The sequence below is a fragment of the Taurulus bubalis genome (genome assembly GCF_910589615.1).
Source record: "Taurulus bubalis genome assembly, chromosome: 4".
NCBI lineage: Eukaryota > Metazoa > Chordata > Actinopteri > Perciformes > Cottidae > Taurulus > Taurulus bubalis.
The window spans coordinates 5,820,800-5,847,846 of NC_136592.1; the positions used below are offsets into that span (position 1 = coordinate 5,820,800).

Consider the following 27,047-nt stretch of genomic DNA (forward strand, 5'->3'; position numbering starts at 1 on the left):
TCAAACAGAATATTATTCTTTAGGACAGCACAGGATCAACATTGACTATAACAGTGGTTCTCAAATGGGGGTAACGTTACATGAAGGCACTCATGAGATAAAATACAATATATTTTAAATTAGCAACCATTCAAAAATCCTTTGAAAATAGCTATTTAATAAATATTCAATAAAATATAAGTGTAAGTTCATCAACTGAATTTTATATCTTCCATATTAAATCAGACAGTACTGTGTACTACATATTTTTGTTCAACAAACAATGCTTTAAACTGGCAAAGGACATTTTTCACAGGGATACATCACTGAAAAAAGGTTGAGCACCACTGGACTATAAAACAAACTCATTCTATTTTGAAAGTCTTCACCGGAAGTTGCACTTTCACAGTCTTCCGGTGTGGCTTGACAGCAATATAACCGTACAGCATATCGTCCAACCTTCTTTTCATCTCCGGGAGAAGAAGAAAAAGCAACACTAACGGCACTACAATGAGAGAGAGCTGAGGGCGAAGAGTTACAACCCCGCAAAGATGGAGGACGGCCTGGTGTCGGAGGATGATATCTGTGAGTAGAGCCGACTGTCAACGGTCAGCACGGCGACGAGCGCGAGCCATGCACGTTAGTGCGCGCTGCTTTGCGGGAAGGGTTCTGCTCTCCTGCTGCTCTACACGACGTGAACATCCGTTTTCTTGAGCAGGACGTTTTAAACACCTCACTCGTGTTCCCGTTACCTTCCCAAAGTGACGCGCTGCTCCAAGAATTTGGGGAATTATTGTCACGAGGGACCGCTTTTTCTTCTTAAAAGTGCCTTCTCTCTCTTATTATTTCTTGATAATGTGTCTTATTATCTAGAGTCTGTGCCTGAGAATTCCCAGCATGCATTGGCTTTCACATCTGTACTAATCTGTACACATCTGTACTAATAATGTCCACTACCACAGCCAATAATGTGCAGCGTTAATAACATGAGTCGTAGACATTGAATAAAGTGCAAATTAACTTATTTTAACTTATTTTTGCCGGCCTGTAGACCAGACTTCATAACCCTCCTTGTCTGTGATCCCTGACAGTGCTTTGCTCAGAAAAGGAGTTCCATGACGCGGCGAAGAGGAACGACCTGGACAGGATGCAGGAGCTGATCAAGAAGGGTGTGGACGTCAAGGCCAAAAATAAAGTAAGCCCGCCGAAAGGGGTTCTTCACCAGTCGTTGGCTTTCTTAAAATAATTCAGACGCCTACATCCAAGGTTCAAGGTTTTTATTTTGCCATTTGTGCCGAGAACAACATTCCAGATACATTGGATTTTTTTGTGCAGCAGGGCTCTTTGAGTCAGTTTTAAAAATAAAAATACACTATAATAACAAGAGAAAAAAATATAAAATACGAAAACACTATACGTACGGTATACGTACAAAAGGTGGTGGTGGATTACTCCCAGGACAATTACTTACAGTTACACACATACTCGATTTAAAAGTACTCAATTACAACAATTTGTTTGTTCGTTTATCATATTTCATTGTACATTTTCTATTTTTGAATGATGTCTTTTACTGTTGCACGATTGCTTTCTTACCCATCACCAAGACAGATTCCTCGTATGTGTAACGTACCTCGCAATGAAAGCGTTTTTCTGATTCTGAAGAAAAGCAGAGGTGAAACCGATGACGGTAATCAAGGCGATACAGGCGCTTACAAAGAAAATGGAAGTGAGGCATGCCAATGAACGTTTTTGTTACGAGGGTGTCTGACCACCATGTGTTACCAACGCAGGATGGAGAGCACTATAGTGAACTGCAGTGTTTATTTTTATATAGAGATAACATGTCGTGGCAGAAAAAGCGCATAGCATAACCCAACGGCACATTTAGATGAGCCAGTTCCAGTTCCATTCACTGGGACGCTTAATGGGACTGAGTGATGAGCCAAGATGTCAGCTGAGGCGTTATTGATCCGGTGCTGTTAACCACCGATGGGCCTCGGGTGATCAGTGGAATTCCACTTCATTTTTTTGAATGGCCAGCGTTTGAGAGCCCGATTCAGCCGTGCATGCACCGTGAGTATCACCCAGTCACGTCTCTCTCTCTCTCTCTCTCTCTCTCTCTCTCTCTCTCTCTCTCTCTCTCTCTGCTCGCCCGTCTCTGTGCAGATCGACCGCAAAGCGCTGCACTGGGCAGCGGGAGCCGGGAACGAACAGGCTCTCCGTCTCCTGCTGGACCACGACACCGACGTTGATGAGAGGGACACTGTACGTACACGCTTCCTGCAGGGAGACCCCGCTGCACTCACTGACCAGTGATGTAGCGTAATAATAATCTGAACCGTAGTAATCGTACATTTGCTGACACTTTTTTAATATCTTTTACATAAAAATATATCACGGACAAAGTTGATTCTAGAAGCAAACGATGGTCGTTTCTCTCCTGAGTTAAACCTTTAAAAATACCATAGAGGATATTTCTCATATATTTTTCCCAAATTTATGAGGATTTCTCTTGAAGGCTGTAACTCAATATAATAATGTAAAAGAGGATTTGGTTTTGGTTTTCAATGACAATCTGCCCACAAGTGTTATTAATTGCGTATGTGCTCCTGTAGATTTACTGTTTTTTAAGGAGCAGGGTGTCAGATTTAGGGGGATCTATTCTGAGAAGTGGAATGTAATATTCATAACCATGTTTTCATTCGTATATGATCATCTGAAACTAATAATCATTGTGCGGCATTCAGTTGGTTGCAGTCTGCAATAAATAAGCTTGCATGGTTATGTCTGGCACATTGTCCCTTCTTAAATAAAATAAACATTGATGAATGTTTGTTTTTTTAGTCATCAATCAAATGCAAAATGCATCACTGACCTTTGTGATCACGCTAATGTTTTTGCTCAAAGATAAAATGATTTATTATCAATATTCGATTGAACAAAACGGGGGAAAGAAAGTAATTTATGTGCGACCACCTCGTCGCTGAAGGAGAGAACTGTGAGACGGCAGCTTTATAAAGGGTGAAACATCCCAGAGAAAACACAGAGCATGTGTTTAGTAACAAAGCGATGGTCTCCCTTTATTCTGACCGCAAAGGACAACGCTGTGGGAGGAGCATACAATAGCCGATGCTGACACATTCAGGTCAAGTTATCTCAGTTAGGAACCACACAGACAGTCGGACAGACCGAGGCCAGTACGGAGAATGCTACTTTACATACTGTCAGAGCTTCACTGCTTCATCAACCTACTTTTTGTTGTTGTTGTTGTTGTTATTGTCCACAGTTTGGCATGAACGCTCTGCTTCTCGCGTCCTGGTTCGGTCACCTAAAGGTCCTGCAGACCCTGGTGTCCTGTGGGGCGAAGCTCAACTGTGAAAACAAAGTAAGGTTTCCTCGGCTCCATCATCACCGCAGACTCAAAACACATATATATATATATATAAAGGTATATATATATATACACACAATACATTGTTGTGTGTGTGTGTGTGTGTGTTAGGACGGTCTGAGCATGCTGCACTGTGCTGCCCAGCGAGGCCACATCCGAGTACTGGAGTTCATCATGGAGGACCTGGAAGACGTCCGTCTCGACAGAGTTGACAAGGTGACTCCTTGCTTGGCACTATTTTTAGTTTACAGACGGATGTTGGGGAAATTGTGTACCTCCCGAGTGTGTGACCTGCTGCATGTTTTTCTGGTGACCAGTCGGGGAAGACGGCGCTTCACCTGGCTGCTGAACATGGACAATTTGAAGTGGTGGAGTTTCTGATTGGAATGGGCTGCACGCATGGTTTGAAGGACAAGGTAGTGACACACACACACACACACACACACACAGTGATTGTTCTCGAGTAAACGAGCACACACAAGAAGCTGTTGGGTGTGACGGAATTTCAATATTTGATTTGTGAGCTGTTAAAGCCATCTTCAAACGACCAAACAGACTAAAGCAGGACGTGTTCTGAGCTCAAATCCTGTGTACACTGGGCAGGGACACAGGACATACTGTATATACATACAGTATATATATATACATACAGTATATATACATACAGTATATATGTGTACATGCAGTTTGATTTGACTTGGTTTTTGTTCTGTAATCTTTATATTAAGCTATTTTGTTGTGGTTATAACAGATGTACATGGAGCTCCAAATTGCTAAATAATAAATAAATAGATAACTCTTTGTTCCATAATGTCACTTTTTTATGTGACATGAAAGAAATTCAACTTTTTCAAGTTTGATCTAAATAGTTTAAATACTGGTGAATAATGTTGTTTTTTGTCAGGATAATTTTATATTAGTGTTTGTTGTTGTAATACTAATTGTGGGCCACTAGAGGCTGAAATGTGATGTAAATTAAAACTCACCTCTCAGAAGCAAAACCTTATTGGTTTATGTGGCGATTTCAACACGAAACCTAAGCACTGACGAGGCCGGCGCGTTAAGAAACTTCCCCTCTCTGGGTCAGACCAGAACCCCAGCGCGGTGTTGACGGCCCCTCTCGGCATGTTTTGGTGGATGTACCGTGGTGGAGAGGAAGTCGTCTCAGAGCCGGTGACTGGCTGTAATGTGCTGTTATGTCTGGACTACAGGAAGAGAACACGGCCGTGCATCTGGCAGCCAAGTGTGGGAACACAGAGGTCCTGCAGAAGATGGTGGAGACTGGAGTCGACGTCGACGAGAGAAATGTAGTGAGTGGACTGGACTGGGCTGCATACTTCAAGGCCCAATTTGTGTTATTTAATTAGAGGGCTGTGGTGCATAATTGGCGGCCGTTGTACTTTTCTACTGTAGTGAACATCATTTACTTAGTTTAAGCATCTGTTGTTGATATGTGGTTGAGGCTTTGGCCACACGTTGCTCTGATATATAAGTTCAATGGCTCAAACCAAAGCTAAGTGTAACAAAAAGATATAAAATAATATTGTAAAAGCATGATGAAAGCATTGTGCTATTATCAATGCACCTGTTGTGCTTTCAGGATGGTCTCACAGCTTTGCACCTGGCAGCTGATGGAGGTCACTACGAGTGTGTCAAACTGCTGCTGGAGTCCGGCTGCAATGCCAACGCACAAACTAATGTACAGTTTGTCCATTCAATGTCATAAATCACTTAAAATAAACACAAGAACAAATTTGTTATTTTATTTGTTTAATCTTTTGACACATTGAAAGACCCCCAAGATTAAATCTTTGTTTTTCTCTGCAGAAGAATATGAATGCTCTCCATTACGTGGCTCTGCATGGCTTTGACCGGGAAACCAGTTTGCTGCTGGAGGCCGGAATCAACAGAGACGCTGCAGACAATGTGAGTAACGGCCGCTCCCATGGGACGCATGTCTTGGTTCAAGTGATGTAGAGTTGCGAATTTTCGCCTTTTTCGCCTAAGTTTGCTCGCTCGAGTTCATGTGGTTAATTCGCTTTTTCGTAACCATTCGCTGCGGAAAGGGGGCGCGGCTTATCCATGTGGCTTTACTCTGTGAAAACCATTTCCGCCATTCACCATTGAAATAACCACTAGTTCTGCTTTATACTTGTTGAGGAAGTCCCACGAACGTCGGAACATCAAACGCCCCCGTGTCTGGGTTCATAACATTATCCGTAGTCGCACACAGCTCCTCCAGGACGAGTGTCTGAATGAAGCCGCTTCCAGCGCTCCTTCAGCGGACCAGCAGCTTGATTCAGTATCAGCAGGACGGCGGTGATGCCGGGCGGAGCTTCTCAACGCTGATTGGCTTTCACAACTCTTTTGGTGTGAATACGGCATTAGTCCAAAATATCGTATTGTTAAGGTCTGCTTCTCAAATTCCCACACGACACAAAAGAACAATTTGTTTGATCTTTGAAACTAAATAGCCATGTTCAGAGTCAAGGGGAAAACCTTTTAAAAAGGCAATACAGCCTTCCTTCCTGCTGCTGTCAGGCTGCACAACCAGCTCTGCTCCCAGTAGACCACAAAACACTTCAAACCTGTGCAGTGTAAATACACTGTGCAATAATAGTTATACTGTCTGTATAGATAATATTTAAGTGATTGTGGATTATTTACTGTTTTTATTGCTTATTTTCTTATTTATGATACTTGTTTTGATCTTGTTCCCGCTGCGGGACTAAAACAGGATTATCTTATTTTAACAGAGAGCGTACCATAAGATTCTCACAGCCTCCTCTGTGCAGCCGCTCTTACTATCAGGATCTTTCGCACATTCGATGAAACCTTCTGCATCTTTCTCTGTGTTTGAAAACAGCAACTCAACACAGCGCTCCACTTGGCTGTGTTCAACAACCACACCGAGGTCTTACGGCTGCTCATCGATGCCGACTGCGACCTGGACATCCCGGACAGCGTGAGTACGAACCTCCACAGCTGCTGAACACTGCTGCTGCTCCTTCAGTAGCACTTCATCCACCAGGTTGTTAGGAAGCTGAACTCTCTCCCCAATCTCCCACCCTGTCCTCTTTTAGACTCATATGTATGACTGCTGCTATAATACAGACTTATACGTTTCTTAATTTATATGTAGTCTAAATGTTCTTTTTTTTACCTATTTGCACTTTATATTCATACCGGCAAACTTGTCAAAATATGTCATCCATGTGAATCGTGTAGATCCAAAGAGTTTTTGTTTTTAGGAGGGGGGTTGGGCCAACTGGCCGCCGTGTCTAAGATTGGAGTGAGTTCGGAAAAAAAGCTGAGGTCGTGAATAGAAGATTTTTGACGTGTCGAGTCTTGGCCAATCAGCGTTAAGATGTCTACAGCGGCTTCATTTCCCTCCCACCAGTTTTTTAATGGCAAGCTAGTCAGCTTGCTAACACGTTAGCTAACGTTGTTGGGAGACAGCGAGTGAGATTACTGGCAGCGGAGAGTCCGTGGCAGCGTGTGACGACAGACAGGAGAGCGGCGAGTCAGCGGTGCTGCAGTTCTACCTACCGACACCTGACTACATATAAGGAGAGGACAATGGAGATTTTATCCAACTTTTATTTTAATAAAAAAACAAGTGGCCGAAATGAGTTTCCTCCGTAGGGTGGCCGGGCTACTGTTTATATCAATTCAAGGGTTAAGATCTATATAGTTATGCTTATATATATATATGTATAGTATAGTATAGTTATGCGGTTATAATCGCTGTCACACAGAGAGAGGTGTGCATGTTCAGGTTTACTGGTGGAAACATTATTCAGTGTTCTAGACTAACAGTGACGTCTCCTCAAAGTAAAGTGGTATAACAGTATGACATAATATGGTCAAATAAAAAGGCTGGTACATTAAACATATTATTGCATATAAGTGTTATATTATGACGTGAAAACAATATTCAGTATAGTACAGCAGTATTGCATATTGTAAGTATTAAGTCTACAAAATACATACTCTCAAAATGGCCAGAAAAAGAGAACTTTCATGTGAAACTCGCCAGTCTGTTCTTGTTCTTAGAAATGAAGGCTATTCCATGCAGGAAACTGAGAAGAAACTGAATATTTGTTTGGGTGACCCCAAACTTTGGAACGGTAGCATATGTATGTATATATATATATATATATATATATATATATATATATATATATATATATATATATATATATATATATATATATATATATATATATATTTATATATATATATATATATATATATATATTTATATATATATATTTATATATATATTTGTACACTTGGGTATTGACAAAAGAAGAAATGCAACCCATAATGATCATAGTTTGTCAGCTTCTCGCCCCCCCCCCCCTCCCCCCTGATTCTTGTTGTTCTGAGTTTGTACTCGTGTTTGACTGCACTTATCACTTATTGTAAGTCGCTTTGAATAAAAGCGTCAGCTAAATGAAATGTATTGTAATGAACACAGGGATGAACATGAAAGCAGCCGGCTGCACTGGACCTCCGCGTCTCCGCGTTCATTGCAATAAGAATGCGTAGTTCACAGCGGACGACGGTTCCCAGAGGAAACGACACAGCGGCTACGCTGCAATAACTTCACTTTTCCGTCATGTGGTTCGCAGAGACAACAGACGGCTTTGCACATCGCAGCAGAGCACGGCTGGCAGGGCCTGGCTGAGATGATGCTGATCTCTGGCGTTAACCTCAATCTGACCGACAAGGTACCGCACGGCACGCAGATCAGAACAAAGCTCCTCTGGTGTCAAGATCTGCTGCCTTTGTTCTTCCTCTACTTTTGATTGTAATTGATGGAAACACAATTCTTGTTATTCTCTTTCTTTGTACCAGTGGAGGAAGTATTCAATTTATTACAGAAGTAAAAATATATATATGAAACAATGGAAAAGTAAAACCCTTAACTTTTTATGCATCAGGCATTTTTGGCTTTGACATTTTTTTTGTTTTGTTAATTAATAATATGGAATACATTTTGACACGGAGGCAACACTTATTATTTCCTATAATAAACAGTATAGCCAAAATAAAGACACTCAAATGGCCCATTGAATCCCATTAATCACAAAGGAAAATGAATGAATATTTGGGAGTCATGATCAGGTCTGAAGTTGGTTCCTTGATAAGTACAAGTTCAATTCACTTCAGTTTATTTTATATAGCCCAAAATCACAAATACAAATTTGCCTCAGAGGGCTTTACAATTGAGGAGCTCAATATTCTACTTAAATTAAGTTTATTTAGTGACAATCCACCACTGTTTATGTGCCATAAGTGGGGTTATTAATTGTCACTAATCATTGTTTTACATGTTATACTCAAAACAATGAAATTATAGAACATTTAAACACAGAATTGATAGATTAATGGAAATAATTATACTATAATATTGATATTTAGAACTGTAGGTTATATTTCTGTTGTATCAATGTTGTATCAATTGTACCGAGTAACGTCCGTCCCATACACACTGTGTTTTACTGACTGTATGTCACTCAGCAGGGGAAAAGGTGTCTGGAGGTGGCGGCCAGAGGAAACCACGTCATCCTGGTCGACATGATCCTCAAAGCCGACCGTTTCTATAAATGGGAGAAAGTGAGTTTATCCTCATCGCATCTGAAACCTGCAGTGACTCAACAGAATGACACAAAAACACTCAACCACAAATACTTTCTCCTCTAAGAACAGATGTTTTTTTGGTTTATTTAATATTTTCTTATTCGTCTTTTGTCATATATTTACTAATTTCCTCTCAAAATAAATGTCAGTAGGTGACCATTGCGAATATGAATCAGTGTTTATAACTATAACTATACAGTGTTCTAAGCAACTTATAAACTTCCGGGTCACCTGGGTAAAAATGACTTTGATTAAACTATATAACTTGCCTACAATCCTTCTTTTGCCTTTTATTTTGATAGATTCATACTTCCGGGTCGCCTGCCTTGCTTTGCTTCTCTCTTCAAAAGAAAAAACAAAAGAAGGATTTGCAAAAAATTCAATCAGCTCGTCATTTGAGTTTGGTTCTCTCGTATTTTCATTTTTGGATTCAGACGAACAGAAATGAAAAAATGGCGGTGCTTTCCCGTTTTTGCTTTTAAACAGAAAATAAAGAAACCATGTTATTTCTGTATTTTCGTTTTTTTGACTAAACTATAAAACAAACGATCAGAACGTACAGAGACTGCAACTCTCTGTTCAGTTGAGGTCCGGCAGCAACCTCTGGTTCTGAAAAGTGAAGCCAATGCAAAGTGCCTAAAACGTGCATTCTTACAAATGACCAGTAGGGGGCGACTCCTGTGAGATTGTATAGAAGTCTATGAGAAAATGACGCTACTTCTCTCTTGATTTATTACCTCAGTAAACGTAGGCTCTGGTCTTAGCATCACTCTTTGTTGTTGTAATGCACTTTTTCTATTTTAATATTTTTTTAACTTATTAATTAATTTACCTTACTCTTATTGCTATTCTATTTTGTATTACCTATTTTACTCTTAATAATTGTTATTCTATTGTTCATATACGTTAATATTTGTATTCTATTGCTTTTCTTCTGTTGATGAAACTCTGACACAAGAACCTCCTTCGGGATTAATAAAGTTCTATCCTATCTCATCTTATGTACATGCACACTTTGCATGAATAACCTCAGGATCAGATGGGCAGCGAGCAGGACTCCTGGGTGGGGAGACCTCTCAGCTTCAAGCAGGACCACCAGCCAGAGACGCAGCACCTCCGGTCCGTCCTGTGGAGCCTGGCCACCAAGCACCTCTGCCGCGGCGAGTGGAAGATCCTGGCGCAGCACTGGGACTTCAGCAGCGCACAAATACGAGCTATTGAACAACAGTGGACCGGTGAGCCGAGCAGACGTCTGGAAGACGGTTTGACAATCAAGTAGATTTCAACACGTTTCCAACACTTCATGAGATGGCTTCTCGAAGATGGGATGTTTTCTTGGCGCAGCATCACTTTTTGATTCAAAATGATTAGATGAGGATTCATTTTGGTTTTGCTTGCTTTACTTAAATCTCACTCTCTCAATTCAGTTTTCACCCACCCCAACTGGGACTTTATAAAGATATTGGTACGCATTGTAATTCTGAACTGAACCCTCTAGGTATGAAAAGCTTCAAAGAGCACGGCCACCGAATGCTGCTGATCTGGCTCCATGGAGTCGTGATGGCGGGGGAGAACCCGATCAAAGGCCTCTACGAGGGGCTGGTGGAAATCTCACGGACGGACCTGGCAGGTGAGCGCATGGAACTGCACCGTGGTTTGTGTTCTTGTAGAAGTGTCACGGCCGTACGGAGCCACACGAGGGCTTTTTTGGTTTTGTTTTCTGACATACTTTACCCGGTCCTCAGCTGTGGCTTCTATGACTAATTTATCACTTTTTTGTCACTGCTTGTCTATTTCCTGGAATCTGGAATGTGTAGGCGCATGATGTCTCCTTGTCGTTTTTCCCAATCATCCAGAGTGCATCCGGCAGAAGGCAAACGCCGAGACCAGCCCTCCCAAAATGTGCTCTGCAATGTGATCGACAATGTGAGTGACTGTGAAGGTATAGTTTCGCGTAGCCAGACCTATTTCCACAGCGCTAAAGAAAGGTCTGGCTCCGCACATTACCGTTCTGGTATGTGTTTTATACGTTTTTATACCAATTACAATCGTCTGCACAGGATGCAGCGGCGATGCCCTTCAAAATAGATGCAATGTGGCCAACGGCAGGCTGAAACACACGGTCCACATCCGGCGAGTCCGACCGCTGCAAAGGCAACACAACAAGTCCAAGACTTCAGTTCACCTTAGGACTCGTTAACTGTAAATGCCCAGCACTGAGCCCATGAAAACAGCCTTGTATCGTCCGTGGCATGACGTGTTTACATAGTCACACACTGAATATACTGTTGTTCTGAATTTAGTTAGCAGAAAATGTATTTTAGGGTTCGGGAAAACGGTGGTTGTAAACCTGTAAAAAATAATTGATGGAAATGGAAAATGACATTTCTTGTTTTGTTTGTTTTAATGTATGCAGTAAACACCTGCTGGCACTGCTCTTACTGTACTGTTGCTTTGTACACTAAGAGCTTTTCAGCACATTATGACAAGTCATTCAGCTTTAATTTGATGCTTTCTCCTGCTAATGTTTCTCAAAGTTCCTCCTCCTTAACGCTGCATTAAGTGATGTAGGGAGGGCTAAGGCTCCAAAACACACGGAAAACATAGTTGTTATGGCTGATATGTTACAGTAGCAAAGAGTTGCCCTCTCACGTGTCCCTGATGGGCAACGGATACTCTGCTGGTCTGAGCTAGTGTGGGAGGAACTGACCAGAGAGACGAGGAAGGGGATCGGAGGAACATTTGAGAAACATTGTCAATTTTTGTTTGTGTCAATGACTAAAAGCACAAAAGTGCTGACTAATTTCCAGGTTTTAAGGACTCATTACTGCAGCACTCTATACATAATCATATTTATATTTGCTTGTCTTTATTATAAATATTTATTTCAGAAAGTCTGCTTCATGACACTTTCATTTCTGCCGCTGCTCTCACACCTCTCTCACCATCCCGTAACCAAGCAAGCTCAGCAACTGCTGGAAGATTGAAGCAGCTAGCGCCTGTTAGCCAGAACAATTATTATAATGCTACACTGATTATCACAAAACACAGACACACAGTAAACATGTATTTACTTTGCTCAACAAGGCTGCACATGCTCCCTATCGGGCCTGCTAGACGAGGTGGTGAGCGCACTCAGAATGACATGCAGCTTTGTTCTGGCTCTCGCTAACAGCAGCTAGCGGCTAAACGTAGAAGCAGTTGCTGAGCCTGTGATTGGCTGAAAGGTTTGGGGGAGGTGACAGATGATAAAAGAGTCATTGGGGATAATGTCAATATGACATAAAAAATAACTTTTATATATATATATATTAATGAAATAAATATTATGCCTATAATAATAAACATTAAAATGACATTTCAAAATAGGCTCATGAATTGGGTAAACTGATTAAAGCATATATTTATTTCATGATGTCTTTTTTCATAAATTTCATATTAAAAATACTCACTTTGGAGGATCTATGGAGACTTAACTTTGCTTCGTGTTTCTATTGTTCATTTCTCTCTTTTGTATTCATCTTTATTTTGAAGTGCTTTGTCTGTTTTATACATCTCTTATTGTGAAGTTCTCTGTAACGTTTGCTCCCGGGCGGTGCTATATAAATCCATCTTACCAGGGAGACTAATGGCTGCGGCAGCTCTAGACATTAAAGACACTGTACACAGCTGTGATTGCTGCACATGGAATTTGTTTTTATAAACGTACCAGCATCTTCTTCTTGTTGTGACATTAATGTCAGGTTTTAAACTGTTGTGGTTCCTGTCTGTCTCCGTGGGGAGGCAGGACTTTGGACTCAGCACACTGTGTCTTTGTGGCCTTAAAGAATGTGTTCATTGTTTTTTAATAACCTGAGTGTTACATTTTGTTTGCATAGAGAGAGGTAACGACAACTTCATTCCATGAGGCTTCAATTCAATGCAGTTATTAGGAGGGAAGAGGCAGCCCAGTGTGGACATATCAACCAAACTGTCTGCTGTTAACGTCCATTAAATTGTGCCGTTTCCTCACCACATTTAGGGCTTTTACTGCCGCTAACGTTCGCTAGCTAACGGTGGAAAACACCTCAAGCGTGTTTGTGTCGTGGTGACGGTCAAACGTAACTGGTCATTGAAATTAAACATGTTAATTTGACGTATTTATGTATGTGAATTGTCGACCTCATTCAGACATTTAAATAACAAGTGGCGTAAATCTGATCTAACCATTTGGTAGTACCTCCGTGGCCCACCAGGTGGTGCTCTGAGGCCACCCACAGCCCATTGGTTGAGAATAGCTGCTGTAGGGACTACATAAAAAGGAGTTTAGTTGGGCAACAAATTCTAAATAATACAAATGGACATTTTGAGTGTGTCCACCTTTGTCTTCATTTCCCTCCTCTAAAGGGGTCACAAGATACATTTGAGGTTTTGAAAGATGATTAAAAAGAAAGCAAAGTAGTAAATTACATTCATCTAACGAGAAATTACCTACAATATGTTAATCTAATGTTTCTTTATTTTCTTGTGAATTATGGGATTGTTTTACTTCTTCTGGCCTCGAAAACTATTTTAATGAAACAGGGAAAAAGCTCTTTGTTGAGTTCTTTTTTGAGGGGGTCATCAGCCAAAAGGTTGGAAAACATTCTTCTAGATAACTGAGTTAAAGAAATGGGAATGACAACCAAAAAAGTTTATTAAAAACTGAACTTGAGGAATTATGTGCGTGTGTGTACATTTACATGTGTTCTTTGGCTTCTGTTCATACATTTAAGTGTTTTTTGGGACACTAAAAATGTATTTTAATGCACGATGTAAACAAGGTTAATGGTGTGTAAAATATTTGTGCATGAATACATATCTCTTCCAAAGTATTTTCGCTACATAAACGTCTGTTTTTGTAATGATTTGTATAATAAATCAGATGTTTTCTTTGGTGCTGTATTTGAACATGAAGGCACCTTTTTGACTGAGCACTACTGGTTTCATAAAGAACAGGGTGAGCACATCTAAATCAATGTGTCAGCAAGGTATAAACACAAGTTTGATGTTTTCTGTGCAGTCACCTTTTCAAAACCCTGACTGGTCCTCAAACACCTCATGAGAGAAATGATTATTGTATAATGTAATCAATGCAATAACAAGACACTTCTTCACCAATGCACATTTATTTTGTATACTAATGTATGTATAAACTTCCAATGCAACTATGTACATGATGTGTTCATGAGATCAATAAAAAACACTGAAAACAAATTTCCACATTGCAATGTTTACCTACAAATATGGACGACCAGTCCGATAGAAGAATAAAAACAGCTGATAGAATATAAATAATCATAATTTTGTGTTATTGTATGTGTTTGTATTGCCTTGCTCAATATTCAAATGAGACAGTGCTTGCAAATCTTTACTGACCAATATTTCGATTTTACAGAACAGAAATTAAAAGGTAATATTGTATTAATCTGAATTAAAATCCAAATTAAATTGTTTGTGCAAATAAACACAAAATACAATGAGTAAGTTTCAAACGTCAAATGAATACACGGAAGTACACACGTGTACGTGCCGTTCGGGTCGCACTGCATTCTGGCTCTTGTAGTCGATTTCTGATCTTCCTCTATTGTCGTCGCTGCAGGGATCAGCTGCTCCGTTACGATGTCCTCGGGCACCACCGCCAGCATGCCGGTCCCCGAGACTGGGAGCGGAGGTTGGTACTTTAGCGCAAACATCAACAGACAGACGCCGAGCTCGCTGCCTGTCAGCCCCGCGGGGCTAGCGGACGGCTAGCTAACTAGCTAACTAGCTAACTAGCTAGCGGACGGCTAGCAGACGCCGTCCGTTAGACCCCGGGTTGCGGGGCTGACAGGCAGCGAGTTCGGCGTCTGTCTGCGACGCGATGCTCTCACGCGTCTGCAGCTCCGGGAACTCCCGTCATTGTCATGTTATTCGCTCTTCTGTCCATCTCAGGGGGGAAGAAGACGGCGTGTCCTTTGCACGGCTGCAAGCGGATGTACTCGGACACGGCCGCTCTGGAGAGCCATGTCAAGGACCACGAGATCTCCGCTCAGTCCCTTCCAGGTGAATCCGTAAAACACAGCATGCAGGTGTAAATTAGGTTGTTGTTTTTCTCCCTCTTTTCTTCTTCTTCTTCTCCTAATGAAATAATGACATATAATGAGCATTAGCTAACTCAATGCACATATTTTGTGTCTTTATTGTTTATGTTCCTAAATTATTACTCTTTACTGTTTTGTTTTGCTGTGTGTATATATTGAGTATTTTTGCATTCCTAATATTTTGTATTTTATTTTTGGTCTCATATGTAAGTTGCTTGCTACTGTGACAAACGAATTTCCCCTCGGGGATAAATAAAGTATACATCTATCTATCTATGTTGGTGGATACACGTTTTCCTGGCCGTAGTTGTTCTGTATGGTTCGGGTTAGGAGAGAAGCGGTGTGCTGTGAACGCTGTCCGTCCTCCTCCTGCAGGAAAGGTCCTGCTGTGCTCCACCGTCGGATGCAGCGGCTCCTTCCCCGACATGCAGAAACTGATGGAACACATGAGGCACCATCACAAACCCAACATATTCTTCCTGTGAGTTTTTTTTTTGATATGTCCCAGCTGTGTTTTCAGTAGTCAACATGTTTTTAATCTCATAACGTTGCCATCTTCTCTCCCACTCACCGAAAAGGTGCGAGAGCTGCCGCACAAAGTTGCGATCCTACCGTGGCCTCCTGACTCACCTGCACACCTGTTCCAAAGTGTCGCGGGGCAGACCGAAGCCGTCGGAACCGGCGGCCCCTGCTGCGGTAACCGACCTGGACCAGAAGCCCCCGCTGCTGGACCCGGTGTCCGGCCCCCAGCCGCCTCCCTCTGCAATCCCAAACACAGAAGGTTCTTTCCTCGCCATGGTCCTGGAGACAGATCCTGCACCCCCTCTACTCGGGCCTCCCTTCTTGTCCAACCCGGAGACCTCCCCTCCCCACCTGGCTCTGCCGCACCTCACAGAGACAGCATCCCAGACGCAGATCAAGAGCGAACCCTTTGATCTGCCTCTATCTCTAAACATGGACGCCACCGATGCCCAGGGGCAGCACCTGAATCAGCACCTGAATCCCGGACCAGCGCCACGCTCTCCTCCCATGTCCACCGCTGTCTGGAAGAAGGGTCAAGGTGAGCCTCTCGTCCTCCCACTAAAGCACACAGCTGTAGCCGGCCAGATACATCCCTAAAAAAAATCTGTGAGTCTCTACATGAGATGCAGTTCAATGGGAGTAAGAGGATCTTGAGTTCGGATAATTTTTTGTCAAACTGCTATTTTCAAGGTGACAAATGAGCTCTCTCACTCAAATATTCCACCCTTGAACAATCCGGCTTTTGTTTGTTGCCTCCTCAGCGGCGGAGCGACGTTGGTCCACTTGTCTTAGTTCATACATCGCCGCTGAAAGTTCCGGTGACAGATTAGCCTTTTTAAAGCCTTGTCCAAACATCCGGTGTCACTCGCACGTCAATATCATTTTGCATTAGAAATAGCCGTCACCAGTTCCTCTGCGCAGACATCCATGTGTCCTTTCCCTCCATCAGGGGCCTGCAGCAGACGCATCCTCTGGGAGCACACCAAAGGGCGCTACACCTGCGTGCAGTGCGGCCACGCGGTGAGCAACCGCAAGGAAATGACTCACCACATCAGCACCAAGCACAGCGGCAGCAAACCCGCGGACGACGCCGGGGCCTCGGCCGCCAGCTCGTAGCGCGCGAGAGTGGGAGGACGCGTGAGCCGACCTCCTCAAGGACTCTGTCGGTGGACGTTTCTGTCCCCGTTTTATTCCGAGTGTACAGCCTACAGCAGAAAGTTATTAAACATTTCCGCAGTATCGTTTCAACAAAGCCCTTTTTTTGGCATGTTGCTTCCAGGCACACAAACAATTACTTTTTTATTAAATATCAGACTGCTGGTTCATTCACTGCAACTTGTGTCCATCACACACATTTGGAGATTTGTACTACTGTAGGAGGTAAGCTGCATCTGAAGATTAGTATCTTCTCAGGGGAAGTATTGGAGACTCCAGTCTGTAATATTTGTCATTGACCAGCTAAACACCATGATTACTTTTTTTGTCACTGCATTACAAAAATAAACTGTACTGTAACTTTGTTTTCACATTTGAAAGTAGCCACAATATTCTCCATTGTGCAGTACTGTTATAGATGGTTGGACACAGGTTGTATTATTCGTGTGTGGATTGAACAGGTGTTGTAAAAAGGACCATTGTATAGAATTTAGGGTGATCTATTGGCAGAAATGGATGAAATAAAATTGTTTTTATGTATTGTCACATGTAACTGAGTAGTTTGTGAGCTTATGAGCCCTTATCTACTTAAGTAGTAGCGCAGCGCAGACTAATCAAACCCTGACACTAAAGCCGGCTTTCCATGTTTTTACATTGAAGTGGCAGCTGGAATTTCCCACACACTTTGGAAAAGGAGGTTATTTATGGAGGACAGAAAATGACTTAAGTATAAATAAGTAAATGCATGAATAAATACAGGAATAAATAAATACAAGTTATGGATGATATATAAGTTATACCTAAACAGGACATCCTTAAATAAATCTATTTCTACATTTCTGTAGTTCTTCATTTATGCCTGTATTTGTGTCCTTATATGCAAATGAGCTGGGCCGGTCCAAACCTCTGTCTAAAGCATGATTGGTCACAGGAGTGTGATCGCACCCGGTATGTTATGCTCTACTACTGCTTGCACATGTTGAAGTTGGCAAGCTGAGCTAACTGTTAGCGGAAGTCGTCGTTAGCACTTGGCAACATGGCATTACAAGCCATTTCAAATCAATTGTGATCTTTAGCAAACGATGGAGATGAAGACCGATCAGGCTTTGATACACATGCTTGCTATAGATATATAAATTGTTTGGTCTTTTCATGCGATTAACTGACAAGAATAACATTGCCGCCAGCCCAGATTGGTTGGATACTTTTTTCCCCCCTCCCATCTCCAAACACATTTTATAAGAAAGACACGGTTAAAAAAAAAAAAAAGCATTTTTTTTATTTTTATTACTTGGGTCAGTCAGAACGAGTTGATACAAGCACTCGAGCATTGGCCACGCAGCATTGGCCCGCTCCGGCTACCATCCAAACATGCTCCTGAACAGCCATCACCTCAGTCCCTTCCCTCCTTTTCACTAGCGCAACACAGACAATACCACATGACGAGAGGTCCCACTTGGTCACCAACATATGAATTATTAGACATTACCACATGCACACGGAAGGGCTGTTTAACAAACAAATCCCATCACTTTGGATGAAGGGGAGCCATTGTCGATACTCTATACATAAAAAAAAAAAAAAAAAAGAAACACATGGGGGTTTCTCAATGGTCTGACAGCACGAGCCAGCCTCCCATCAGATTTAGTACATTGTGGGTTTTTAAATGATTAATGCTCCATCTTATTTTTACATTATTTCAATCCGTTAATAAAACCTGCTGGAAATGAATGCATTTTTATTTCACATGTTGGCAGGTGGAAAAAAAAAAAAAAAATCAAAGTAAACAAGTGCATACAAAAAAAAAGGAAGAAATATTAAGTGCCGACTGTCCAACCTCCAGATCAGGCAATGTTGATTTCTGTTTTATTATCACAACTATGTTCAGCTCAATTCTCGAGGCTTTTAAAAAAATCTCTGCTGGTCTACGGCGTACATCTTTCCTGCTGGAAGCTTCCGGAAAAATAAACTGTTGCCTCTGCTCATGTTGCCCTGGAAAGAAGAGAAGAGATGTGTTTTAGCGGTGGCATGTGACCAAGAGGACACGGTTTCAGCATTGTACCATGAAATTAGGAGGTAAATAAAGTCGCTTAAAGCCCCATTATTACCCCACGTGTATAACTGAGAAGATCAGATTCATAAAATAATTGCTCAGCCATCACGTTATGTTATGCAAGTCAACTCAGTTGGTCCAAACCAGGAGAAACATGAGGCCATATGGACTGACGGATAACTCCTAGGAAATCATTTTGGTGATGTCATCCTGCATCATCAGCTCCATGAAGCTGGCGCAACAGCAGACCTTCGTCATGGCGTTATTGCAGAACCTCTGCGTTCTTTAGGCGGGCCTTTATTTTATCCGTCTAGAATATGTTTCGCTGTTGGCCCATAAACCTCTGAGTAACCCGTTTGTATCTTCTGGTCTAAAATGCACGTCCCAGGTGACGTTACTCCCGTCCCACTGTAGTGCTTAATGTGCCGTGTATCAAGTGTAAACCAGTGGCCACACAGGTGTTTGGTGCACCATGCATTACCTCTCTGCTTAGATGCATCCAGCAATCCACCCAGGTGGGACATACCGATGCATAGGGAGGCAGGCCTCCAGCGAGCCTGCGAGGACAAGAGGGAACTGTAAATCTGCTCGAGCAAACATGCGAGAGAACACTCAACGGTAATTAAGCTGCAGAGACTCACCCGCAGTTATTGACAGCCATGAGGTTTGACACCAAAACAAAAGGGTATGTGAGCATACTGGCGAAGAACTGGAAGAAGAGAGAAGAGCAGAGGGGTCATGATCAAAATGAGAGCTATAATGTTGGGGCCATCCGATGACGTAGACGGGCATGTTTGTGACACTTACCCCCGTCACAGCCTGAGAGCAGTTCTTGATTTCTCCTGTGTGACTCATCTGGACGGAAGAACGGATAAAAACAGCGTTAATTCTGGATGTGAGCCCGGACTGATCATGAACCCTCAGCTGACTCCGAGGCTGGTTTCCCTGCTTTGTAACGGAGGCCAGCGGTTCAGTGAGCTTGCGATTGGTGAATGTATATTTCATGGAATGAGGAAGAGGTGCTGTAATGAATCGATTCAGTGCTCAATTCAGCAGCCCCTACTGTTGGATCAGGGCTGAGCATCGGCTGCTTCAGGTTGGCTAAGCTATTATTAGCAAGCTCATTTTCTTAACTAAATAGACGGTTCGGCCTGACTTTTTATTTGTGAATAAATATAAAATATAAGTTTTTCTGAATCTGCCCTTTTGAGTCTGAGAATATGATTTTACAAGGAAAACACTGCCAGAAGAATTCCCTGTTCAGACGAAGGCTTTAAGTTAAAGTATTAAAATGATAATTTAACGATAAAAAGTTGTGTCGAAGCTTCATGTACGGTGGTTATAATGGTCCAAAATTATGTAAAAATGCATCGTTAAACCCATCCATAAACATGAAACAGCTTTGTATTCAAAGTAGAATACCTGCTTCTTGCTCTAGTTAAAACAAAAAGCAGTAGAACACAAAGAGCTGTTCGTGTTGGTGATGTGCGATTATCATCTTAAAATTAAAATGAGACTTAAGTCTGATGTGTAAAACCTTGTTTATGTTTACTTGGCAACTATTTGCTGTTGTAGGCTACAGACTTCTTTTTTTGAAGCAGAACAATTCTACCTTTGTCTATTTATTTATTGCTCAAATACCTCATCCTTACTTTGAGTCTGTGGCGAGCACAGTGCATGCCAGTAGTTTCAAATATATGAATCCTAGAAGCTGCAGACCGGAGTCAACAGATGTGTTCTGTACATTCACCCTCCACCACAGCCCTGGAGGCATGCTGCCTAACACGAGTGTTTCAGGGCGAGCGAGTCCTTCAACAGAACCCTCATCAGCACCGAGCAGCGTGACAGAAGAAGCGGCTTACCGAGTCGTCGATGGCGTACGTGTTGAGGAGGTGAGCCAGCAGGTTACAAATCCACAGAGACAGGACGTCACCGAGCAGGCGAGGAATCAAACCACTGAAGAAGAAGAAAACACGACAACGTTGATGATCAAACATCAAGCGCATGAGGGACAATCAATGAGCATACAGGATGAAAGATCACATCATTGTAAAATAAATTAACACTACAAAGTCGCGGTAGGATTCAGAATGACACTGAAGCGCTTCCCATTTTCAGGCAGTGAACAGTCCTGTATGTCTAAGCTGGGAAGTAAGGACAACGCTGAATATATAATCCAGTATGTCTACAAGGTACGTTTGGTCTGATAAGTCATTATGTTCACCAGGGATGGCACTTTAACCCTAGAGTCCAACTTTAAAATCAGTCTGATATCCTTAGAGGACAAAAATGGTCAAAAAAAGAAGATATGTATTGATTTTTACAAATGTTAACCCTTTAAATGCTAGTTTGTTTACATTTTATAGTGGGGAAATGAACCAGTCTCTGCAGGCTCATGTCTTGGACATGTCATTAATTAGCATCAGTAGAGCATTTTGAAGCATTGCATCAAACACACAATTTAGCAGCAATGCCCCTAGTGGAAACCAGGGAAATGGCATGCGTCTGCCTCATTGGGCGAGAGAAAAAAGGGTTCAGATAGATATCTCCAAGGCCAAACGGTAGCAAAGAGAAAAAGAAAGACAGTCACACTTACGCAAAGAAGCCCAGAACGCCTTCTTCTTTGTAGACTGTGACTATGGAGTCAAACACCCCGCTGGCAACAGAAGAAATGTACATTGTAAGTTTTAAACTATTGTCCCGGCTCCTCTCATTGAGGTTTGTGTCAAAAACATGAAAACTTTACCTGTATTTTGTTTCTCTCCCAATAAACTGGACCATACATCGCAAAGTAATCACTGAAAAACAAGTCGAGGGAAAACAGACTTGACATGCAGACTAGTGTCTCTCACACACACACACACACAAACGTATCACAAGTGAAACACTTCAGAATAATACAGCCTCTGGGACGCTGTAGTTATGGCAGTTAAAACCACCCGAAGACCCGGGACGTACCATGAAAGGGATGAGTGACAATGGTGGCGCAGGACCGGGCGATCATCTCTTTGGTTGTCTGTGGAGGAGAAAACAAGCAACTGAGGTGCATGTATGAAACATAATAATACATTATTATTCCACACATAAGCCTCATTTGATCCTTAAAAAGAAAGGAAAACAATTTGAAATTACTGTTCTTCTTCACAGCCTTCGGTCGTTACTTTCTGAAGCCTTAGTCAACAACTGTGCTTTAATAACTTTGCCGGATATTTTTTATTTAGTCTTCTGATGAAAATGTTTTTTTAACAGTAGTTTTAGTCAATTTTTTTTGTCATCCTTCAGAGCTTTAGTCGCTGAAAAGTCATTACTATTAATTAACTTTCAGTCAAAATAAAACACTGCATGAATGAAACACAACACAATGTCTGGGGTTGTTTAGCCTAAATATAATGACCAATCATACCAGACCACAATGAAAGAAGCTAAAGTTGTGGGAGCAGTTAGAGTGTTGGTAAAAACACGGAGGGTGACTTTGAGTTACCTCGTTAACAACGTGCTGAAGGGAGCCCTCCACAGCCTTCTGCTGACCTCCCAGTACCTGGACAACAGAACCAAACCTCAGCTTCACCCGTCTTTACAACAATATTCATGTTCAAGTTCAAACAATGAATCAGAAAAGAAAGAAAAAAAAAAAAAAAAAGCGCTTACCTGAGGTATGCAGTGTTCTTGACATTTCTGTAAGAAACTAGAGGTTAATATGATAAAACTTCCCTTGTGAATAAAGACATGGCGAGTTGCATTTATCCAACTTTGGTAACAATAAAATCAAAACTATATCCGTGAGCAAACCTCATTGGTTAGAGTTGCATTGCAGGGGAATTAAACTGCTTTCGTCCTGAGGTGTGTTTTCTGGCAATTTAAACTGCTATCGCAAAATAAAAAGATTAAAAAAAAAATAAAATAAAAACTAATAATAAATGCCGTATCAAAAATGTATAACTCATTGTACAGCTCAAAATGAATGGTTTAGCAAGACTCAAGCACAATAATATAGCCATATAGAATTAATACAGCTGATGATTAAACAGCACTTAAACAAAATGTAACATTTCCATTCAAATAAATTAACGTTAAAAGGCAATGCTTACAGGGTGATAGTTATTGCACTACGTCGCCATACAAGTATATCACTACATACTTTAATCTGAAGAACAAGCTGACGGTATGATTACATACTTTTCATGGTCACTTGATCAGGCCTACCTGCACAACTTGGCTGTGCACAATGGTGCCGATGGAGCCGGCGCAGAGCCTCGGACCGAGCCCTTTGAAGAGACCCACTTTCCCGTCTATCTTTATGATGTGTTTGGCTGAAAGGCAGAAAAAAAGAGAACAAATTAGAAAAAGGCCCCCTAAAAAAAAGCAAGTCGATGTCTTAAGAAACCCCAATCATGTCATTTAAAATAAATATATATTTTTAAATCAACATATTACTTGGACATGAGAACAGTGACCAATGATCTCAAAGAGTTTGTCACTGTAAGGTTGTAAAGAGTGGTCAAATATGAATATTCTTTTCTGAGTTTACCAACTGTAGATAAACACTAATGAACCAAACTTCAAAGTGACCATAACCAAACATTTTATATAACTAGAGAACATCTTGAGAAGGCCAAAAAGCGGATGGGTTTCATGACTTTGGTGACAGAAACATGCTAAGAAATAAAAGCAACGCATTTAGATGAGAAATACTGAATAGTTCATTTAACTTTGCGTACAGGAACACGAGGCTCTGGCTGCTTTTCTCCTCACGGTTTTAAGATTAAACACCATGGAGGAAGGGAGAGCGAAAGACAATCTCGTCCTGCTGTAATAAATGGGCTAGGGCTCAGATGGGCAGACTCACCATAAGCAAACAGTCCAGGCAGCTGGTAGACTTGTCTGCCAAACAGGTTCCTGCCCAGGGAGGGAGCGAGCGGCTCGTGTCCGACCTAACAGCACACACACAAACACACAATAAGAATAAAAAGAGATAAGCAGTCCAAGCTGCACCGTACATCACACGCCTCAGCGCCACAAACAGGGACTCTCCCACACTTCCTGGTTTCTTTGACACATTTTAGTCAACTTTTTGTTCAGTCTTCAGTTCTCTATAGAGAATCTGAGTAGCTATCTCACAGCTAACGTTGCATCCGGTTGGCTTACTGATTAACGTGGACTTTAGGGAGTGAGCAACAGATAACATGAGCTTACAAGCTGTTCTAGTGGGCCAAAGGACGCCGGTGTTACGGTTTAATAAGTGACCGTGTTAACTGGCGACTTTCATCCGAACGCGTCCGCTGTTGTCGTAGTTACAGACAGAAAATAGGAAGAAAACACGTAGCTGCCCCTCGTGAATGCCGCATTATTTAATTTGTATATGATATATTATTATGTAACTTATATGAGAGGGTTTGCCACGGTATGACAAAATTAAAGCAGCATTCTCGAAACGGCTGTCGTAACAACAACAACGGACGCGTTCGGCTGAAAAGTCGCCAGTTAACACGGTCGCTTATTAAACCGTAACACCGGTCAGTAAATGACCGAGGAGCCATTCGTGCCATTCGTTACGCTGAGTGACGACAGTGAACAGACAAAACTATAACAACAACAACCAGCATGTCTCTAGCCTTTCACTTAATGTTACACAGGTCAACAACGCCGCTGTGTGTAAACTATTCACGGCTTTGTCAACTTGTTGTAATATGCAGCAGCACAGAAGCGGTCAGACAGCCGCCGGCCGATGACAGCTAACGATAACTAGCGACCTAGCAATAACGCTAGCTTGTTAGAAGAAGAAGAAGAAGAAGAAGAAGAAGTACACGTAACGTATACATCTTTGAATATGTATCTCGAGTGTTGTGGCACGTGACGTGTACAGAACATGAACAAATCAGCACTATGAATAGGGTATGAACCGTAAGAGCCGGCTGTCACACCTCACTTCCGCCGAGTATTGCGTTAACAGAAGGTCATAGGGACGAGAGACGGACCAATAATGTAGCCGTCAGCTGCTGTTGCTGTCATGGCGTTTGCTGGTGTGCATTAACGCGAGGTCCATGCCGAATTAAAGAAGCAATGGCAGCTAACGGAAGGGCTTAAGCCATGCACAATAACCTATAGATAATCGATGCTATTTACAATGTACTTTAGCAGTTTTCCTTCAGGCTGCTAGCTAGTTGGGTCGTACTCTATTTACGTTACAACTGCTAGCTAACCGTGACCCCGAGCAGCTGCTTAACCAGTCACGTCTTCCCGTCGTCTGCACGAACCCGTCTCCTCTTACCTGGATCAGGACTTTAATGTACATCAGCGGGTGGGAGAGGACGGTGAGCCCTGATCCCAGCAATACTTGGCCACACGTGTCCGCCATTTTTGCAGAGACTGTGGATCTACAAGGAAGTCCTTCTCTTTCGTCTTGCGCCAGAGGAGTCGGTAGCGCCCTTTTTATGTCGGTACCGCCATCTAGTGTTCTTCTTTATGTCCTGCTTGTTCATTCAAAGCGGCCTCTTCTGTTTTTCACCTCCCTGGCTTGGATAAGTTGGATGCTTGGTGATTTTCCGTTCCTTAAGCACATCGTTCAAAACCAAAAGCCGGTATGTGTTGTTGCCAAACACTGCCATTGAAATACGACACTCGATTCTTAATCACTTGCACCAAGAATACACTTTGTGAAAAACACACCTGTAACCAATTAGGATTGGATAGAGACTATATACTTTATTCATCCCCATGGGGAAATTTGGTCGTGGCAGCATTGTGGCTGCGGTCAAAAAGTCCAGAAATGACCTCCTAATGTCTATTCCTAACCACTTTTCCTTGACCTCTGTGGATAAACCATTACAGGGCCAGAGAAAAATGTGAAGGAGACTTCATGAGGAGTTGGGAAAAGACAATAGATGTTCTGAGAGAATATTGTATGTCATATGAGCATTCAGATGATTTGAAGCACTTCTTTTGTACGAGGCTGCTTCACTCTTGGTGTCGAAAGGAGAACAAACGGAGGTCCTTCCTTCCTGCTGCTGTTACACTTAACAATTCAGTAGAAACTGACCCTTCATCATGCAATATCAATGAAACTGTAGTTTCAACTAATGTAGCTTCAACGGTTCGATTATATTTAGCTTGTTTACAGTTTAATAATATATCACATGCCTAGCTTGTTTGTTTATTTTTTTGAATAAATACATATAAAATTAAACGAAAAGGATTGTCACTGTCCATTCATATTCATCAGCATGTATTGCATTAGTTTAGGACTGTATGAAAATGCATTGTTAAATCTGTGCTAACAGATAACTGTAAAATCCTTTTTTAATTTTATATATAATTATTGTATACATATTTGTATATGAATATGTTTATTTAAATTAGTCAGAAACCTCCTCCTTATTTCAGCACTCTATTGACTCTGATGAGTTTCCAGCATCACGCTCCTAAAACAAGACACGGTCGTCTCAAGTCATGTTCAATGTTGATCTTAGATCTGTATTCGGTTTTAAGAGACGCAGCAGCAGAAAAGCCGACCTCACGGAGATCGGCTTTTGTCAAAACGCAAAGACTCCGGGAGTCGCACATGTGTAACCTGTTAACTCGCGCCCCACCTGTAATACCTCCGCGCCCCACTAGAGCGGCACACTCCACAGTTTGAGAACCACTGGTTTAAAGAAAGCAGTAAAGATAAGTTGAGACGTCTGTCTCCAGAGTGGACCAAATATTATTCTTCATTATGACAGAATAATCAGTCAAAATTAAAATATGTTGAGTAATGTGTTTGTGTTTCACGTATAGTTTCTGCCCATCATCTTAAAATGCATCTTTTTAACTTTATTTGATAATGAAAAGTCTCCATGAAAAATGTGTGTAAAGGACACTGTTTACCATCTGGAACTGATAAAACTATCCATAAAATATTACATGTTTCATTGTGAGACTTGGAACCATATGTTGACTTTCACTTTTACTTCACTGCATTTTGCAAAGAAAACTGATACTTTTACTCCGATACATTTCCCCTGAAACCTTCGTTACTCGCTATAAAATCAAATCTATCTTTAGAAAAAATAAATAATCATGAGACCAACATCGGGGACTGTGGTGGAACACAGACACAGAGTTCCCAGGATGCCCAGGATGCTAGCTAGCAAGCGACTACATGACTCTGAGATGACTGATTTCATGATGTAAGCAGAAATGGATGCACCTGCTACTC

At 41.7% G+C, this 27,047-nt stretch overlaps 3 protein-coding genes across 3 annotated transcripts; 2 read left to right on the plus strand and 1 right to left on the minus strand.

Annotated features, from left to right (window-relative positions):
• Positions 1-469: 469 nt before the first annotated feature.
• On the plus strand, positions 470-11,333 carry ankdd1a (ankyrin repeat and death domain containing 1A). Its single transcript, XM_079216503.1, has 16 exons — positions 470-564; positions 1,071-1,174; positions 2,149-2,247; positions 3,269-3,367; positions 3,485-3,589; positions 3,691-3,789; positions 4,585-4,683; positions 4,974-5,072; positions 5,201-5,299; positions 6,240-6,338; positions 8,011-8,109; positions 8,903-8,998; positions 10,056-10,257; positions 10,521-10,652; positions 10,879-10,948; positions 11,083-11,333. The coding sequence occupies exons 1-15, from the start codon at positions 531-533 to the stop codon at positions 10,938-10,940; spliced, it is 1,527 nt and encodes a 508-aa protein (XP_079072629.1). The 5' UTR covers positions 470-530; the 3' UTR covers positions 10,941-10,948; positions 11,083-11,333.
• A 3,329-nt stretch (positions 11,334-14,662) lies between these two features.
• znf414 (zinc finger protein 414) lies at positions 14,663-17,507 on the plus strand (the record flags this gene model as incomplete). The annotated part of the gene is made up of 5 exons (XM_079217470.1): positions 14,663-14,714; positions 14,975-15,085; positions 15,499-15,604; positions 15,702-16,183; positions 16,595-17,507. 5 exons carry the CDS (start codon positions 14,663-14,665, stop codon positions 16,759-16,761), a joined length of 918 nt encoding a protein of 305 aa, XP_079073596.1. The 3' UTR covers positions 16,762-17,507.
• Positions 17,508-18,098: 591 nt separating this feature from the next.
• mtch2 (mitochondrial carrier homolog 2) lies at positions 18,099-25,208 on the minus strand (the record flags this gene model as incomplete). The annotated part of the gene is made up of 13 exons (XM_079216416.1): positions 18,099-18,792; positions 19,335-19,410; positions 19,495-19,562; positions 19,661-19,708; positions 20,716-20,809; positions 21,450-21,509; positions 21,600-21,651; positions 21,812-21,869; positions 22,335-22,391; positions 22,502-22,528; positions 23,057-23,163; positions 23,700-23,784; positions 25,122-25,208. 13 exons carry the CDS (start codon positions 25,206-25,208, stop codon positions 18,706-18,708), a joined length of 906 nt encoding a protein of 301 aa, XP_079072542.1. The 3' UTR covers positions 18,099-18,705.
• Positions 25,209-27,047: the final 1,839 nt, after the last annotated feature.

Bases quoted from the DNA above. Each gene is read 5' to 3' on its own strand.
- ankdd1a (XM_079216503.1), top strand. From the start codon at position 531: ATGGAGGACGGCCTGGTGTCGGAGGATGATATCT. The intron at 565-1,070 runs GTGAGTAGAGCC...GATCCCTGACAG, and splicing joins GGTGTCGGAGGATGATATCT to TGCTTTGCTCAGAAAAGGAG. The intron at 10,258-10,520 runs GTGAGCCGAGCA...TGAACCCTCTAG, and splicing joins TATTGAACAACAGTGGACCG to GTATGAAAAGCTTCAAAGAG.